The sequence below is a fragment of the Squalius cephalus genome (genome assembly GCF_949319135.1).
Source record: "Squalius cephalus genome assembly, chromosome: 1".
In the NCBI taxonomy this organism is placed as follows: Eukaryota; Metazoa; Chordata; class Actinopteri; order Cypriniformes; family Leuciscidae; genus Squalius; species Squalius cephalus.
This window is the reverse complement of record NC_137122.1, coordinates 58,263,721-58,281,628: the sequence shown is the minus strand read 5'-3', so window position 1 is coordinate 58,281,628 and position 17,908 is coordinate 58,263,721. Positions and strand designations below refer to the sequence as shown.

The 17,908-nt window shown below is 40.2% G+C and overlaps 1 protein-coding gene across 1 annotated transcript; it reads right to left on the bottom strand.

The window, feature by feature from the left end:
* Positions 1-10,183: 10,183 nt before the first annotated feature.
* Positions 10,184-13,400, bottom strand: LOC307167904 (galectin-3-binding protein A-like). Its single transcript, XM_079887218.1, has 5 exons — positions 13,243-13,400; positions 12,871-13,077; positions 12,647-12,778; positions 12,290-12,551; positions 10,184-12,143 (listed from the first exon to the last, which is right to left on the bottom strand). Exons 1-5 carry the CDS (start codon positions 13,313-13,315, stop codon positions 11,084-11,086), a joined length of 1,734 nt encoding a protein of 577 aa, XP_079743344.1. The 5' UTR covers positions 13,316-13,400; the 3' UTR covers positions 10,184-11,083.
* Between the last annotated feature and the right edge of the window lie 4,508 nt (positions 13,401-17,908).

Sequence of the window (17,908 nt, the reverse complement as noted above, 5' to 3'; positions counted from 1 at the left end):
CAACAAAGAGCTGGGGGTGTCCTTCTTGTAGTGATGGGCAAATGACGCTTTGGTGAAGCACTGAACTACTTAGAAGAATTGTTTTGAAAATGGGTTCATTACTCGAAGCTTCAGTAACAGCGACCTCTTCTGGTGAAGTGCCAAGGCAGCATCTAAATGATCCCGGCTAGATAGTGGACAGGAGGCTTTTAGACGAGTGAAATAAATCTAGTGCACGTATCTTTGACCCAGAGACTCTCTTCTCCTATTATATAGTTCTTCTCCTAAGATAGTTATACTGTGGCCTGGTAGAAGGGGGCAAGCAATTTCAGGCATGCAGAGATGGTCTCACGTCAGTCCTGAGTGTTGCAAGAGATGCCCCCACTGATTGTCTCTCCTCAAAAAGGCGCTGAAGCATGTGAAAAGTGCTATTCCAATGTGTGTCCGCCTCCTGAATAAGCTGAATAAGCTGCATTTGCTCCTGCACTTCTCTTAGCTTCTCCTTGGCTGTGGTGCTGGTCTTAAAATATGCCACCACCTTCCTTGCCCTTGATCATATGTCTGCTAGGCCAGGAGTTGCATCCAGGCTCTTTTTAACCACTAAATTAAGAGCATGATGTAAAGCAAACCACGTGGCGAAGATTTAAATTTCTTCAGGCAACCATATTGTCTCCTGCATCTGTCACAATGGAGGTGACTTTGGTTTCAATGCCCCATTCCTCCATCAGCGACCTCTGTGCTGCTGAGATGTTATCTGCTGTATGAGCCACAGGGAAAGGCAGCACTCCCAAAAGAACTGTGGCCAGCTTTGAAGAGTCATCCACATAATGGCAGGTGACTGCTAGATATGCGTCCATATTAATGGAGGTCCACATATCAGCAGTCAGGCTAACAGCTTCTACCTTATGCATGACAGCCCTAACCTTGATCTTCTCCTCCTCATACTTCTGGACCACCATGTTCTTCAGAGTCCGTCTAGATGGCAGAGTGTATGTGGGATCCAGCAAAGCCACAAAGTCCTTGAAACCGCTGTCGCCCACGATGGAAAAAGGCTGCAGGTCTTTCACAATCATATTCACAAGAGCCTCATCCAGCTCTTGCTTTCGGTTCACTAAAACAAACAAATAAATAAAGACATAAAAATAGAATTAACAAAATAAATGAAAGATTTATGTAAAATTACTGGCCCAGGAGTAATGGAATGGACACAGTAATCAGTAGTGTGTCTAATAATAAAACATATACCTTACCATGACTTCCCCTGATTTACAGCAGCTCTATGCTTTGCGGTGAAGTGCCTATTCATGGATGAAGTATTTCCATTGTGCTTCAGTTCAGCAGAACACACCAAGCACCTCACCTTCAGAGATATTTTTTAATCATTATTTGTAAATAAAAAAGCATTTAGAGTCTTCAAAGAGCTTAATGGCTACACTAATCAAGAGCTGGGGGTGTCCTTCTTGTCCATGATGAGAGGCTCTGAAGGCTGGGAACTCCCTCCTCAGCTGTGACTGGGACAACAGGCGGCTAACAGCTGAACAAATTAAATGAACACTACACACAAACAAGATGGCCCAGAGGAAAGCCGCCATGTCGCGAGCTCCAGCAACATGCAATCAGAGGTGGGTAGTAATGAAGTACATTTACTTCGTACATGTACTTGAGTATTTTTTTTGGAAGTACATTTACTTCATTACATTTACTTGAGTATTTTTTTTCTTTGGAAAAAAAATACTTTTAAGAGTAGATTTAAATGTGGGTACTTTTACTTTAACTCGAGTACATTTCTAATGAAAACTGTACTTTTACTTTGTTACGTTGGGCGACGAATGTTATCAAGTATTGTTCTGTATTTTGTTTTTGTACTTGAATCTATGTTGCTGTGTGCTAACTTTATGTAATGTCCCTTTTTCTTTCTTTGAATTTTCTTTGCTCTAGTCTACTGTTTAAAATCTACTCCATTTGTACTATTGTCTGTTATTATTGTCTATTCTATTTCTGTTATGTTTTCTTTTTTGTATATACGTTGTAGAGCGTCCTTTAGCAACCCAGCCAACATTTGTATATGGGGCCCATATGGGTATGAAATGGGGTGAAAAATGGGCCCCATATAGGATTGTCCATATCCATAATGACCCCATGTTAATTGCCCAGATGGATTTCATGCAGAATTGCACTTGGTACTAGGTGGGACCCAAGTGGGCAACATGCACAAGACGCATCTCAGTCCCAGCTTGAATGTTCTGTTTGTTTGAAGAATCTTATTTTGACATTGTTTTCTGTTTTTCTGAGTTACTGACTGTGGTTACTGAATTTGTTCTTCACTTCTGTGTTTGCGGGTGAAGTGATGCTTGTGGTGTCGGTTATTGCACATGCATTTATGTAAAGCTTTTGTGTTTTTGCTCTTCAAAACAGGGTGACATCGCAGGCCTAGAGGGCAGAGGTGACGTCATCAGCCCGAGTGACCAAGGTGGAGGCGGGGAAGTCCCCAGCGAAACCAGGGTGATGAGAGACCAAGGTGGAGCTGGAGGGACGAGGGAGCCCGGTGGAGTCTTAGTGATGGCGGACTACAGCGGAGCTAAGGGGACACAGAGCCAAGGCGGATCCGAAGGGCTGACAGGACAGCGTGGAAAACTGGGCCTGGTGGTCTGAGGTGTAGCCAGGGGATCCAGGCTAGCCAAGGGCTATGAGACAACAGTAGGGCAGGCACATCCGGGGAATATGATGAAATCAGCAGAAATGATGGTGACAATGGGGTGGGCAGGATATTAAGTAGGATCGCATGATCCATGATAGAGGGTGTAGTTGACTGGAGAGGGATGAGCTCCATGGTGAAATTGATGAGCCAGCGCTCCTCAGCTGGCTCATCTGAGAACTGTCTCACAGGACCTGACTTCTTGCTGGATCTACAACTGACTATTAAAGAATACATTAAATCACTCAAGATCTCAGCAGAGGATTAAACAACTCCACAAACAGCATTACCAGCTTCACTTGTAACTAAATGTTTCTCAAAAGCATTGTTAGCAAACTACGGTTGCATGTTCCATTGAACTCCATTGGTAACGACAGAATTTGCGCCCATAGTTGGCTCTGGGAAACGCACCCCCCTTTTGACTTTATTTCTGTCATAAATCTACAGACGCTCTAAATGTGAGAAATAACAGAGATTTAGATGTTGATCAGAGACCATTCCTGCATACAGAAGCTCTCCAGATCCTTCAAATTCCCAGCTCCATGTTGGTGCTTTGTCTCTTCAGTTCAGCCCATTAATTTTCTATAGGGTTCAGGTCAGGGGACTGGGATATTTATGGCAGAAGCTTCATTTTGATGAGTGACACCTTTTTGTGGTGATTTTGATGTTTATTTTGGATCATTGTCCTGATGGAAGATCTAACCACGGCCCATTATACGAGGCCATCAGGTTTTGACTTATTTTATCTGTATTTGATAGAACCCATAATGCCATGTATCTGAACAAGATTTCCAGGACCTCTGACAGACAAATAGACCCCAGCATTAAAGATCCAGCAGTATTTTTAATTGCACACATGAGGTGCTTTTTTATCCCTGTGTGCACCAATTCCCATCTCGTGGGTTTGCTGAAATAAAGGTATTTTTTTGTTTGTTTTATCTGAGAATAGAACATGTTCTGGTTTGAAATTCCTGTAGTATCTGACAACTGAATATGCTGGAGTTTGTTTTTTGATGAGCGACTATAATCTTTCTTGAAACCCTCACAAACATGTGGTGATGGAGGGGTTGTTTGATATATTATTTTAAGGCTTTCTGATCTCAAGACTCAACTTTCTGCAATTCTCCAGCTGTGATCCTTGAAAGGTCTTTGGACACTCAAACTATCCTCCTCGCTGTACATTAGGACAAGACACACATCCTCTTTCAGGCAGATTCGTAATATCTTTAGTTGATTGGAAAATCTTAATTATTGCTCTGATGGTGGAAATGGGAATTTTCATATTTCAAATTTCTTTATCTATTTTCTTACAATACTCAACATTATTTTGCACATCAGCACTATATTCTTTGGTTTTACTCATTGTGATTGATGAGTAAGGGAATTTGGCCTTTGTGTTACCTCATATTTATAGTACTGTGAAACAGGAAGTCATGGCTGGACAATTTCATGTTCCTAGTCACCCTGGTGTGCTAATAATTGTAAATATGAAGGGGAATAGTCTTATTTTATAGAAATATTTTACTCACAATAATTTATAGGGGTGCTAATAATTGTCGCCAACGTGTTTTGGAGAAAAAAAAAAACATTTATTTCATAATGTGATTTTCACCCCACTGTTAATTGTTTTACTTCAATGAAAGGATAGATTTTTTTTTAGTGCAAGATCAAAAAGATAAACAATGCAGATTTATTTTCATAGCTATCTTTGCTCAAATTTACTGAGGGTGACAATTCTGACCATGACAGTACATGATTCTGTTGCTGGAAATATTGCAAACAGTAGAGACAGGAACACAATTCTCAGCTGAATGAGTTATAAAACATATTGCCTTGCCTTTAAATAATGACCAGATCAGGCCAACTATTGTGAAATTTGGATAAATGCTGTGTAATCACATTTAAAGGCTACGATAAGTTTCATTTCATGAAAATGCTCAATTTTGTAAGTTTCATTATTGCAACATATGCATTCAAACAAGAACTGTCAGCACATCTGGGCTAAGGTAGTGTCAGAGAAATTGCTAACACTTTATTTTGATGGTCCCCTTTACACATTCTGCTGACTATACTAGCCATAACCTTAATTTGAAAGGAGAGTTAGTTGACATGTAGGTGCAATGTTACTTACTGTCAGCAGAATATCTAAAGTGGACCATCAAAATAAAGTGTAACCGAAAAATGTATTCTTTAGTTAATTTTTTTTTCTGTCAAACTTTGTCTGTTGTTCCGTCCGTGCTGCTTCAGATACTTTTAATTCAGTCCAACATGGGAAGAATGATACAAACACAAAGTGGTATGCTTCACATCCCCTTCTTCAAAGTTTACTGGCCAGATACACAGTTTATACTCTTCTTGTTAATAATACAATAATAATGTTTTATTTGTATAGAGCTTTTCCAGGACCCTTTACAACGTATACAAAAAAGAAATCGTAACAGAAATAGAATCGACAAAATAATAACAGTAAAAATGGAGTAGATTTCAAACAGTAGACTAGAGCAAAGATTATACAAAGACAGAAAAAGGGACATTACATAAAAGTAGCATGCAGCTAAGCTTGTTTACACCACAGAATAGAAGATTTTAAAAGATAATTGCACATTCATTTTTATCTTACAATTGCGAGTTTACATCTAGCAATTTTGACTTTATTTCTCAGAATTGCGAGATATAAAGTCAGAATTGCATGTTCTAAAGTTAGGATTGTGAGATATAAACTAACAATTGCGAGAAATAAACTCACGTTTTCTGTGGCGGAAACAAGTTTCCATACGCAGCAACATAGATTCAAGTACAAAAACAAACAACAGAACAATACTTGATAACAATCAGAAAACAAATGTTTTAAGTTGCGATTTAAATTCAGAAATGTAATTAATGCAGTGACCGGGGGAGAGAGTTCCAGAGTTTAGGTGCAAAAACACTAAGGCCATGTACACACTGTAAAGTTTCAGGAGTGACAACTGTATTTAAATACGGAACTGCAATGATTGACACCAGAATCTCGCCAGAAGAAGTAGGTCATCCAGGTACTTTTTGCCTACTCTTTTATGAGTACTGTGAATTCGGACATATTTCTTTTGTCACATTCTGTTATTCGTCCTACTATTGTAGGGAAGTATGTGATTTCAGATGCATCCCGCACAAGTCCTGAGAGGTGAAGCCAAAGCGTTTTGATCACCCCCAGGTGGTTGGATGCATTATAGGTCATAAACCCCACCCACTCCATGTAATCTAATAGGACATGAGACAAACTAAACAATCAAATTACACTTCAAATAATGTTGTCCAAAGATGGTTTCTGTAATTTTAGGTAGTTTTTATTTTTTTTATTTTTTTTTATCACGCTAATGTAAGTTCAAGTGTTCGTTTTTTTTAAATAAGTTTTGTTTTAGTTACTTATTTGATGCTATAAAAACATGGGTGTGACTCTGAGCAAAATAGTCACTGAGGCACCAACAGACTTTTCCGGGATTTTCGGGAGGGGATTGGAGCTTTAACTTTAATTTCTACATTTCCATAACTATTTATTTCGCACCGACATAATGAGTTGTTGTACTAACCGATTCTGCAGGAATTGATACCACGGCTCCACTTCACGCTCACTATGGTGCAGACTCGGGGCACCAAGATGTCAGCGCCATATTGGGACATTCACTTCACTTTTCAAGCCTTCACTTTTCTACAATGGAAGAGAGTGAAGGTGCGTTGTCCATCTTTTTTTAAAGTCTGTGTTCTGAACAAAGAAATATTACAGTAACAAAAGACTCGTTATGTTCAGCAAATTTTAACTAAAGCAAAGTTGACAGAGGAGTCGTGTTTTGCTTATGCTTGGAAAGGCAACTTCACAGAGCTCGCTCTTGTAGTGTTGCCATGTCAGTTTATAATATTTAATGATTAAAGGCTGTGGTTGAAGTCAGTTCTTGTGTTTATCTTTCCTTCAGTGATTCTGCTTATTAACAGCAGGTGATCATCACTTAATTATTCACATAATTATCTTATTAACTTTAAAACTTTAAATAATAAAACAGATGCCACCACCTTTCTTTTCCCCCGTGAGACTGCAATCGCTGTCCGTTCAGTTTATACAAAAGTCTATGTGTGCACATGCTGGCATGGTGGAGCCGATGGCAGGAGGAGCCAGGGTGGAGCTTTGGCTGAAGGGCTCGGTGTAACCCGAGGACCGATCTACGGAGGTGGAACCAGGGTGCCTAGAGGAATCGACAGAACAGAGAGACCGATGGACCAGGGTGACATCCACTGCCCTGGAAGCCCAAGGTAGAGTTGCTGGCTTGCAGGACCAAGTGAGGATGATGGGGAACCTTGAGGAAGGGAGGAGTCCAGAGGAGCTGAAGGAGTGGAGGGTCGAGGCACAGCCAGAGACCTGGAAGTCCGTGGCAGAAGCTGAGCGATGGCTGACCAAGGTTGATCTGGAGGGACGAGGGAGTCTGGAGGAGTCCCAGGGCAGATGGGTCGCGGTACAGATGAGGGAACGTAGAGCCAGGACGGAGCCGATGTGCTGACAGGCCGAGATGCTGCCGGCAACCGGCCGGGCTTGTGAAGGGGAAGCCTGAGGTGGTGCTGAAGAGCCGCATGGTATTAGTGGACTGGATGGAACCGGATCATCCAGACAGCCGGATTGAACCAGCGGGAAAAGAGTCAGTTCGAGGGTGGGGACTCGGGTGGGACCTGGATCCGTAACCCACAGGTCTATCAGGTAGTCGTCTGCTCCTGGCTCTGGGATGGACTGAACAGCAAGCTTATACTCCAGGCCTGACAGGGTAGCTGGCATTGGCTCCGGGATGGACTCTTGGTAGCCTCTAGCTCACAGAATCTCCTTGCCGGAGAACCCACCACAAATATTTAATTAAAGGCCTTTGTTGAGGGGGTAGAAGGAGATGCAATGCTTGTGAGTCCATTTTGTCTATTTTATCTCTTGTAGGTCCAATCTTCTGTAACATTATGGCTGTGTACAAAGTGCATAACGACCGAGATAATCAATGCAACTGGTCCTTTAATAAATAAATAAATCTAAATGACACAGGAAAACTCAGGGGATGGTATCACATTCACAACCACGTAAAAAAAAACGAGATCAGACAAAGAACTGAAAGAACACCGGGCTTATAAAACAGGTGTGTACTAAACTGGAACTATAGAAACTAACTTCCGAACAAGAAGATGAACTAGAAATCAGACAACAAAGAAACAAAGAAAACTAAATCAAAACAGAATTTGTTGCGTGTTGAATGCATGTTGCGGGAGCTCGCGACATGGCGGCCTTCCTCTGTACCATCTTGTTTGTTTGTAGTGTTCATTTAATTTGTTCACCTGTTAGTCGACTGTTGTCCCAGTCACAGCCGAGGAGCTCGCAATCCGAGGGTAACGAAATCTACATTTCCTTCCTGAAGATAAAGGCCGGGGTGCAGCCAACCCACTGGAAGGTATGGGAAGGGACTGTAGATTTGAAAATCAAGCTTTTCCCCATTACCAAACTTATACCTAATACCTAAATTATATAAAAAATTGCATTTTCAATGTTATCCAAAGGATTTCTTACAAATTGACATTTTTTTATTTATTTAGACACATACAGTAGACATCAAGAATCAGCCTGTGAATATCAACAATGCTGACAATTATAAAGCATGTTGCAGTGCATTCTGGGTGCCACAAATCAAGACTCATTCATGGATCCCATCATGCATTGTGGTATGAATAAATTAGGATCTGAATTGCTTGGTAATTTCCTTTATTCTTAAAATTTTCTTTTAAGATGTTTTTATGTGACTTTTTAGTCGCTTGTTTTCTAACATTCAGAGTTGATCTGTTTATCTGGATATGCTGGTAGTCACCATTGCTGGGATTCATATGCTCATTCCTAATATCTGTGTGTGCCTACTTTTTTTCTTTTTTTTTAAGAACAACTTTTAAGAAATTCTTTGGATTATTTTGAAAGTTTAATCTTATGCTGTAAAATCACAGTGATGCTGTAATCAACAGTATCATTCTAACTCAGTGATTAGGCTCTATATGAGCTCGTGATTCAGGTCAAATGATGATTACGTCAAAACACCATCAGATCACCTTTTCTCTTTGTTCATCTGGCTGTTATAACTCAGTAACAGCAGCCAAACCAAATTTAATGTTATTCATTTAAGGGACTAAAGCCAAACTAAACCAAACACTGATCACCATAATGATGGTGACTTTTCTCCTTCAGTGAGTCTGCTTGTTAACATCAGGTGTCTTCAATAATGGTCAATCATCACTCAATTAATCACTTAATTATCTCATTTACTTTAACACTGCTTCAGTTTAAGCTTAATTTTAACACTAACACTCTTGAGTGTGGAGCCAAATAAACTCCCAGGAGAGTTTATTTAACACTGGAGTTTTTGCTCAATATTACAGTGGTGGGCTGCTCGTCAGAGTGGTGCATGAAGTGATAAACTTATTGTCCGGGTTATACCCTGACAGCCTTGTCTGTGTTATCTTTGTTTCGTGTCTCTTTGTATGTTTTGTGTGTCAGCACATGGCTTTGTCTTTGTCTGTGTTTGTTTCCCGTTTCCACGCCCCCTTGTTTAGTCCTCCTTTGCTTGATTATTTTCACCTGATCCTCATGTGCTGTTCTCTTTATATTGTGCCTCTTTCCCCTCATGTCTTTGCTGGTTTGTTATGTGCAATCTCTGTGTGCGTGTGTTATTGCTCAGCAGTAGTTAGTGTTTCTGTCTTTTTTTGGTTCCTGATAGTCAAAGCTTTATTTTTGGTTCACCTCTTGTTTTTGCTTTTGTTAACTAATCTTTTATTTATTTTCTCTTTAGCTTGTCTTCAAGGTTGTAATCTTCTTTGATTTCTAGTTCCAGTTATTAATTTATGTAACTTTTATTTAATTTTTCCTTTGCTATTGCTCCAGTTATATTTAGTTTCTTATTATTTTCTGGTGTTCTAGTTTTTGACAGTTTTTATTTTGTGTTGTGTTGGTTCCTGTCTGCTCCCTGAGATTCCTTGCCTGCTGGTTCCTTCTCCTTGGCAGTTAGACTGGTTCAGGGTCTGTGTGCAGCAAGTATCAGATCTCTGCTTCATGGTTCCTTGCCCTATCTTCACCATAACCATCTGCCTGGTCTGGTCACGTCCTCAGCAGTTCTTCGGCCTGTTGTCCTCTGGAGTTCGTTCCAGCAGTCACTCACAGCTGTCCTGTCCTTGTTTCCTGTTGACCCTTCTGTTTGGACTGTTCCTGCCTCACCCTATCTTGTACTGTCTTCTGTTAATATCACTCCCCTGCTCATTCTGCGTCTAGGTCTCCTCTCTCTGAATCCTGACACTTCTATTCAATGCTTTACTCAAGTGTCATAATTGTGATGCTATTAAATCCATTTATTTTGAGTCTTTTCCAAGCAAATATGGATACATTTGGTTAATTTGATTAACAATTATATCATGTAATTAGTAAATGGTTATCCTTTCCCTTTTGTATCCACAGGAAGATGATACATAGAGTGCTGCAGGAATGAATCCCAATCCTTAAAAATGAGGTTGCATTTTTGTACTTCTGGTTCAATTGTCCCAAAGTCAACAAGTACTAAATGCCTGACATAACACAAACTCAAGATTTTATTTGAAATTGTTTATAGAACATACCACATAAAATACATCAGTAAAACCCCATTCCTGAAATTTAAATGTGCTAGCTGCGTCCAAAAGAGGGGTATGAGTTATGGACAGTTTTAAATTTTATGTAAAAAATAATTTAAAACATTTTGTAAATTAATTCACAGAAGGTTTGGTGAAGCCACTTCTTTAAACAAGCAAGCATGTTCTTTAAGAGTGTTACAATTAATGTTTATTTTGATCCATTGATCCATTGCACGCTTCATTTATCCAATAAAATGTAATTTCAGTTTTATTAAGATTTTAAAGTTTGTTAACTCTCTGCTGATGTCTTAAAATGAATACTGTGGGACTGGCTGACAGTGGATCTTGACATTTGTCTGACCATGGTACTGAAATATCTCTGGTAATTTATTCCAACCAAAATGCAACCTCTGCCCAACGTTGGAGTTTGATGTTAAGACAATATGCTTTGATGTTAACCTGATTTTCGTCTCCAACCTAAATTTGACGTCTACCCAATGTTGAAGTCCAACGTCTTGACGTTACTTTGACATTAAAGAGTAATCAAACTGACAAAGATAATGTAAGTTATATATTTTTATTTTTGAAGTGCACTTTCAAAATTAGGAATTTGTATTGCTAAAATAAATCAAAAGCTTAAAATCAACAAACAATAACATGAATTTTAAAAAGAGACTTGATAGAATTAAAAGAGTAAACTAGATTTGATTTAATAGATTTTAATGAACTGAAATGCCTGTAGTAAACTACAGTAGCCAAATGTAACTGCAATCAGATATACTCTGGACGCACAACAAATCTAAAGCTGTAGTCACCAGGACAGGGGTTAGGCAGGCCCATACTGCTGTTATTTGGAATCACTGCCATGCTGTTTTTGAATTCTTGGACATGAAAGACATTGTTTTGATTTTTACAGGTGAGAATCAATCTGTTGCTGAAGCGAATGGTGTTAGTGTAACTGTTCTGATTGCCACTTGCGAGGAACCTTGCAACAGGAAAAGATTTACATGAGACACCATAGTTAGAGCATTCCTGAGCATTACGAAAAACCTGGGCTTGCCACTGGACCTTCTTCTCTTTGTAAAGAGCACTAGGGTGTGCAGGAGTGGAGAATGTAGGAACTTGGATTCTGATAGGTTGGCCATACATGTCATATTCATAGTTGTTATAGCGCCGGTGATTGATAGTTGGGGTTGTGCCATTGATAAATACACTCCACTCATTAGCAGTGTAGATTCTGGGTAGATAATCATTACTCATGTTGCCCATTTTATTCCTGATCTTAGAGAAAGGCAGAGCATTGAACTGAAAACCTCTGAGCAGACCAGTTAGGTACAGTTTCTCATGATTCTGATGGAGAACACTTGAGGAAAATTGTATTTCATACAGTTTATCCATTTGGATCATGAGGAAGCGGATGTGATTCAGGAGGCTGGCTTGTTGTTCTGAACTAATTTCATCACCTTTGTCTTGGATCCATCTCTCCAGAGCTTCAAGAAGAAAAGCTTCATCCTTCACAACCAGGTCTGAGCGCTGCAGCAGAGCGTCCATCATGTGAAAGGAGATGGTGCTCCACAGCGGAGAGCTTATGAGGAACTCACAGTTCCAGGAGAGATACTGAAGGACATTCTCCTGCAGAACAAGGTCACCTGTGCGGACGCCATACTCGTACATTGATAGCTGTGTCCGGAAGGTGTTGTCTTCTGGAAGGAGGGAAGTGAAGACCCTGCCAACATCCTCCATAAGCTTCTTCACTCCGAATATAAATGACAGCTGATGGAGACATTGAGCCGAGGTGATGGAAACATCAATCTGACGAGTGTACAAATACCTGAGAAAAACAGTTCAGACACTGAAAGGATCTATCACACATAATATATTCAGTAGAAATATGAAATGCACTATTCAAAGCAACATTCTCGATGAATTGAGACAATTGGATTGAGCTACGAACTAAAGTGATCTTAAGAAATGTACCTGAGAAAAGCAGAGACATGAGGATGGCACGTCTGGCTGACATCCACTGTGAGGTTCCTGGACTCATTTGTTATGTTTAGTTCTGGATAAATCATGAGGATCATACGGTGCACACAAAACGCCAACTCTGCCTCTTCACTGAGGTCTCGTGCATTAATGCTGAAATCACAACCATCTCCACTGTCAAACAGAAGACCAAGATCATCAGACAAACCCAGACTGTTATCCACAGAGAACTGACGATTGCTGGTTATGTTTGTACCTGCAAAGAAAATGTAATAAAAGAGGTTAAAACAATAGAAGTAATAGAAATACAAGTGGACAACTGCAAATATATCTAGTAATTGAATTTCTTACCAGTTTCGCAGATCACTCCTGCATCTTCTTTATGTGAGCAGTCAGTAACACCCCAGCCTTTAAAGCTGCAATCAGACAATGAGCTTTCTGAACCTTTACAGTTCATGTCATCCAGCCAGATTGGACCAGAGCCTGGAAAAATCAATAAAATTGTGGTTTATAAAATAAGACAATTATTGTTATCATAGTGTGTAACAATAAAATGGACTGAGGATCATATATACCTTCACCATATTGTCCTCCAGCCGTAACTGAGATTGCTCCAGGAAAACCCATCTGACGACACACCACTTGTGCTTCAGCCAGGTCCCATCCGTCATCACAAACTGTTCCCCACTGTCCATCATGATAGATCTCAACACGACCAGAAGAAGGAAGATTCCCCACCAATCTCACTCTGCCCTCCTTTGCTGGCTGCTTTGGTGTGTAACCTTCATCCAGCAGCAAAAGATTAAAAGGTTAAGATATTTTATATATAAAAAAAAATTGCAATGTTCACATATTGTAACATTGTATTCATTTTTATACAACTCATGAAAATCCTGTACTGCAAACAATGTATTTTTATAAACAAATGAAAGAAAAGGTTTACTAACCAAATGGCGTCCAACGTTGTGCTGAAACATGAAGAAACAGTAGAGGCAATAGAAGATACATGATTCTTCTCATGCTGGAAATATTGCAAACAGCAGAGACAGGAACACGATTCTCAGCTGAATGAGTAACAAAACGTCTTGCCTTTCCTTTAAATAAGGACCAAATCATGTCAAATATTGTGAAACTTGTATCAGACGCTGTGTAATCATATTCAAAGGGTACCACAAGTTTCATTTCATGAAAAGGCTCCATTTGAGTTTCAAGTTTCATTACTGCAAAACGTGAATTTTAACAAGAAATGTCTGTCAGCATATTCTGGATATGCAGTGCGAGTGAGACCAGTCCAACTAAATTCACACAATACAGAAAGTAAGTTAGAACTAAGTTCATTTAATTTGTTAGCCACCTGTTGTCCCAGTCACAGCCCGAGGAGGCAGTTCCCAGCCTTCAGCGCCTCTGATCATGGACAAGAAGGACACCCCCATCTCTTTTCTGCCAAGCTAATTCTGTTAGAAAGCCTGTTCACTGTATCTCTAGCAAAGGCAGTTGAGCACTTCTTCTCAAGTTTTGCTTGATTGCGATTTGAATCTTGATCACCAAGTAAACTCAGTTGTCAGATCTTGCTTTTCCCCCCTCTTCTTCCAACCTTTTCATCATCTTGCTTAGAGACTACTGTAACTGTATTATAGAAACTCCTCTACCCTGGCACGACTCAAGACTGTCTAAAATGTCCTGTCACCTGTCAAGGGGTGGGATATATTACACAGCAAGCGAACAGCCAGTTCTTCAATTTCATATGTTGGAAGCAGGAGAAATGGGTAAGCAAAAATATCTAAGTGACTTTGACAAGGGCCAAATAGTGATTGCTAAACAATTAAGTCAGATCATCTCCAAAATGACAAGTCTTGTGGAGTGTTCCCGGTATGTAGTGGTTAGTACCTACCAATAGTGGTTAGTGCCTACCAATAGTGGTTAGTACCTACCAGTATTGGGAAGTGTTGCAAGGAAGGACAACTGGTGTACCGGCCTCAGGGTCATGGGCACCCAAGGCTCATTGATGCTGGCCCGATTCACATAGAAGAGCTATTTTATGTTAAATTGCTGAAAAACATAATGCTGCCTATGATAGACAGGTGTCAGAACACAGTGCATCTCAGTTTGCTGCACATGGGGCTGCAAAGCCAAAGATCAGTCAGAAAAGCCCATGAAAACCCATTTACACCACTATTATGAAGATTGAAGAAGAATGCCTGGTCTGGTGAATCTCATTTTCTTTTAGATCAGGTGGACGGCTGGGTGCATGTGCGTTGTTTACCTGAGGAAGAGATGGCAGCAGGATGATCTGGGCAATGTTCGGCTGGGAAACCTTGGTCCTGGCCTTGATGTGGATGTTACTTTGATACAGTACGTACCACCTACTTAAAGGGATGGTTCGGAGTAAAATCAACCTAGGGTCCTTTGCACCATGACCTCGAGCCAAACACCCCCCCAGAAGCCTTTTTTCCCTTGGTTGAACATTATTGAAGTTAGAGCTTATTTAGAGATATCAGCCGAATGGCTTAGTGCAGGCGCTAATGGATCCTAGGATGTATCTCGTCAATTACCCCACTTATAATGCCCAGAATGGTACCAAACTTCTACAGTTGTACAAATAGGTTCTGTGCTCATAAAACGAGGCATTGGAAAGTTTGTAAGTACATCAGGAGTTTATTTAAATAACACTTGCCTGATGGCTCATGCTACTGCTAAAAAAGCCCCTAAAAGTCCTGGCAGAGAGCAATGCATTAGGATGTAGTGTAACGACGCCCAGTTCCAGGAATGCACTCATATTTTGTTGGTAGTACCAGTTTGCAACAATTATTAGTTAACACTAAGTTGTTAACACTTCGGAAAAAAGAATAATTCGTCGTTACACTGCATCCTTATGCATCGTTTTCTGCCAGGACTTTTACGTGCTTTTCTCAAATCACTGAAGTGACCTCGACGTCCGGGTTAGCAGTAGCATTAGCCATCAGACAAGTGTTATTTAAATAAACTCCTGATGTACTTACAAACTTTCCAATGCCTCGTTTTATGAGTACAAAACCTATTTGTACTACTGTAGAAGTTTGGTACCATTCTGGGCATTATAAGTGGGGTAATTTACGAGATACAAATTGGATCCATTAGCGCCTGTACTAAGCCATTCGGCTGATGTCTCTAAATAAGCTCTAACTTTAATAATGTTCGACCAAGGGGAAAAAGGCTTCTGGGGAGTGTTTGGCTCAAGGTCATGGTGCAAAGGACCCTAGGTTGATTTTACTCCAAACCATCCCTTTAGGTGTTCCCTGATGGCAAGGGCTTCTTTCAGCAGGATAATGCACCCTGGCACACTGCAAATATCATTCAGAAATGGTTTGAGGAACATGACAGAGTTCAAGGTGGCCTACAAATTACCATTGTTGTGTAGATCACTTACAAATAGTAGTCGGTTACTGATTCCAGATTACATGACAAAAGTTGTAGTTAGTAACATAATCCATTACAATAAACATTTAAAGTTATATAATTAGACTACTTTTAGATTATTTTTGACCAAACTTGTTTATCACATTCATTTGATTAAGATAATCTTGTACCACATTGATATAAAAACACAAAGAGGAAGAAAATATTTTCCATTCTTTTTTTATCAACACCATGAAGTGCATTAAATATTATATTACATCAGGGTTCCCCAGACTCGTGGTGGAACTGCAAGGGCGTTCGTGAGTTTAATGAAAATCTATTAAGAAATTAAATAACAAAATAAAAACTCACTACAAAAGATAAAAAGATAATTTGTTTAATTGCTAGATAATGGTTAGATATGCAATGCTGCAATTTTGAGAAAACACTTGTTAAAAGCTAAATGATTTCTGCAGTCAGATGCTGTGTTGGGTATCAGTTTTGTTTTCAGTGATATCACATGACGACTAGTGGCTGGTCTGTGAGCGCGATTCCTCAAACCTGTAGGACGTATACTGTATATTAAGATGTAGACTCTTATAAAAATGAACAAGAAACAAAAGAAGTAGTAGGGTAAATAAATTATAAATAATTTACTGCCATTGTGAGAACAAAATGTAATCATGTAAAAAATAAAAAATAACTTTAGTCTGATTACAAGTATTTTAAAAAGTAATATACTCTAATTACAAGTAGTTAATTTCTTTAAATCTGACATAATACAGATTACATGTAATCAGTTACTACCCAGCACTGAAAATGTCCCAGATTTCCCAACCCTGCTCCTGAAGGGTCCCAACTCAGGTCCTAGAGTTTCTTCTAATGAGCCGATGAGTTGAATCAGGTGTGTTTGATTAGGGAGATAAAGAAAACGTGCAGTGTTGGGGGTCCTTCAGGAGTAGGGTTGGGAAACACTGATCTAAGGGATGCGCTGGACCAACAAATCCAATCAATGGAGGACTCACATTGTAACTTGCTGGACTTTTAAGGACCGGCTGGTAATGTCTTGGTACCAGATACCATAGGACACGTTCAGAGGTCTTGTGGAGTCCATGTCTGCATCCGAAAACGTAGGCAGTGACTTGTTGCCTGGCTGTCCTATCAGGCAATGACTTTGCAGGCAGCATTTGCGCACTAAGGTTCCTTACGAAACTGATTTTGGACAGACTTCTGAGACTGTAAAAAATAATCCTGTAAAAAAACCGGTAAGCTACTGTTAACCCGCTTGTCCACCAGACTCCGATCAATTTTTGTTCCGACGCGACGCCTGTGACGTTTTCGCTGCTTGGGGGCGGGGTTTGTGGGCTGGACATTGTACGGACATAATTTGTGAAGTTTTGGAGGGATAATTTCTGTATAAATACTTTTTTATCATTTCGCAATGGATTTCGCAATGGATCGACGACGACGACTCATCGCTATCAGGAACCGGGTGGTCAGCATTGCGGTGTTGTACCTGCGTTGGAAGAGGGGAAGACGGCAGTTCTGGGTCCATCCCATCCTGCTTGGCCGGCAGCAGAGTGGAGAATATCACCGTCTCGTCTAGTAGCTGCGACTGGATGATGACCGGCAATTGTTGTGTTATTAAAAAACAACTTAAATGTTTGGTTGATTGCTTTTATTCTGTACAAGGATTGGTAAATGGTAAAATGAACAAGAAACACAAAGGGCAATGCACATTGCATTGGAGTCCTCATTGAAAACTTGCCTCATCATATTCAATCATGCTTAAAACATTAAAATATTTAATCTGCACTTACCATCGCTTCCGACAATCTGGACAACATCCCTCCAGGCATCATTTTTTACCTGGACATTTCTATATATGTCCAGGCTGGAATCATATATTACTGGAAAGTTTGAGACAGCAATAATACATTTTTCCTCCATTTTCGCGCCGGGAAAAATGTACTTTAAATATGAAACCATAGCAACGCCCATACACAAATTCTCGCCGCCGAGTTTCCTGGCTGCTGCCCCGCGTTTGAACGCTCTCATTTGCATAAAGTATCCACCGAGATACTTTTTTGCAGCGTTGACCAAATCGACGCGACGCGACCCATCATGCTTTGCGGGGGCGTTTTTGCTGCCTGACGTAGTTCCATAGGAAATGAATGGGCTTTGGCGTCGCGTCAGAAATCGAGACGCTGGTGGACAAGCGGCTTTAGCTGCGGTTGC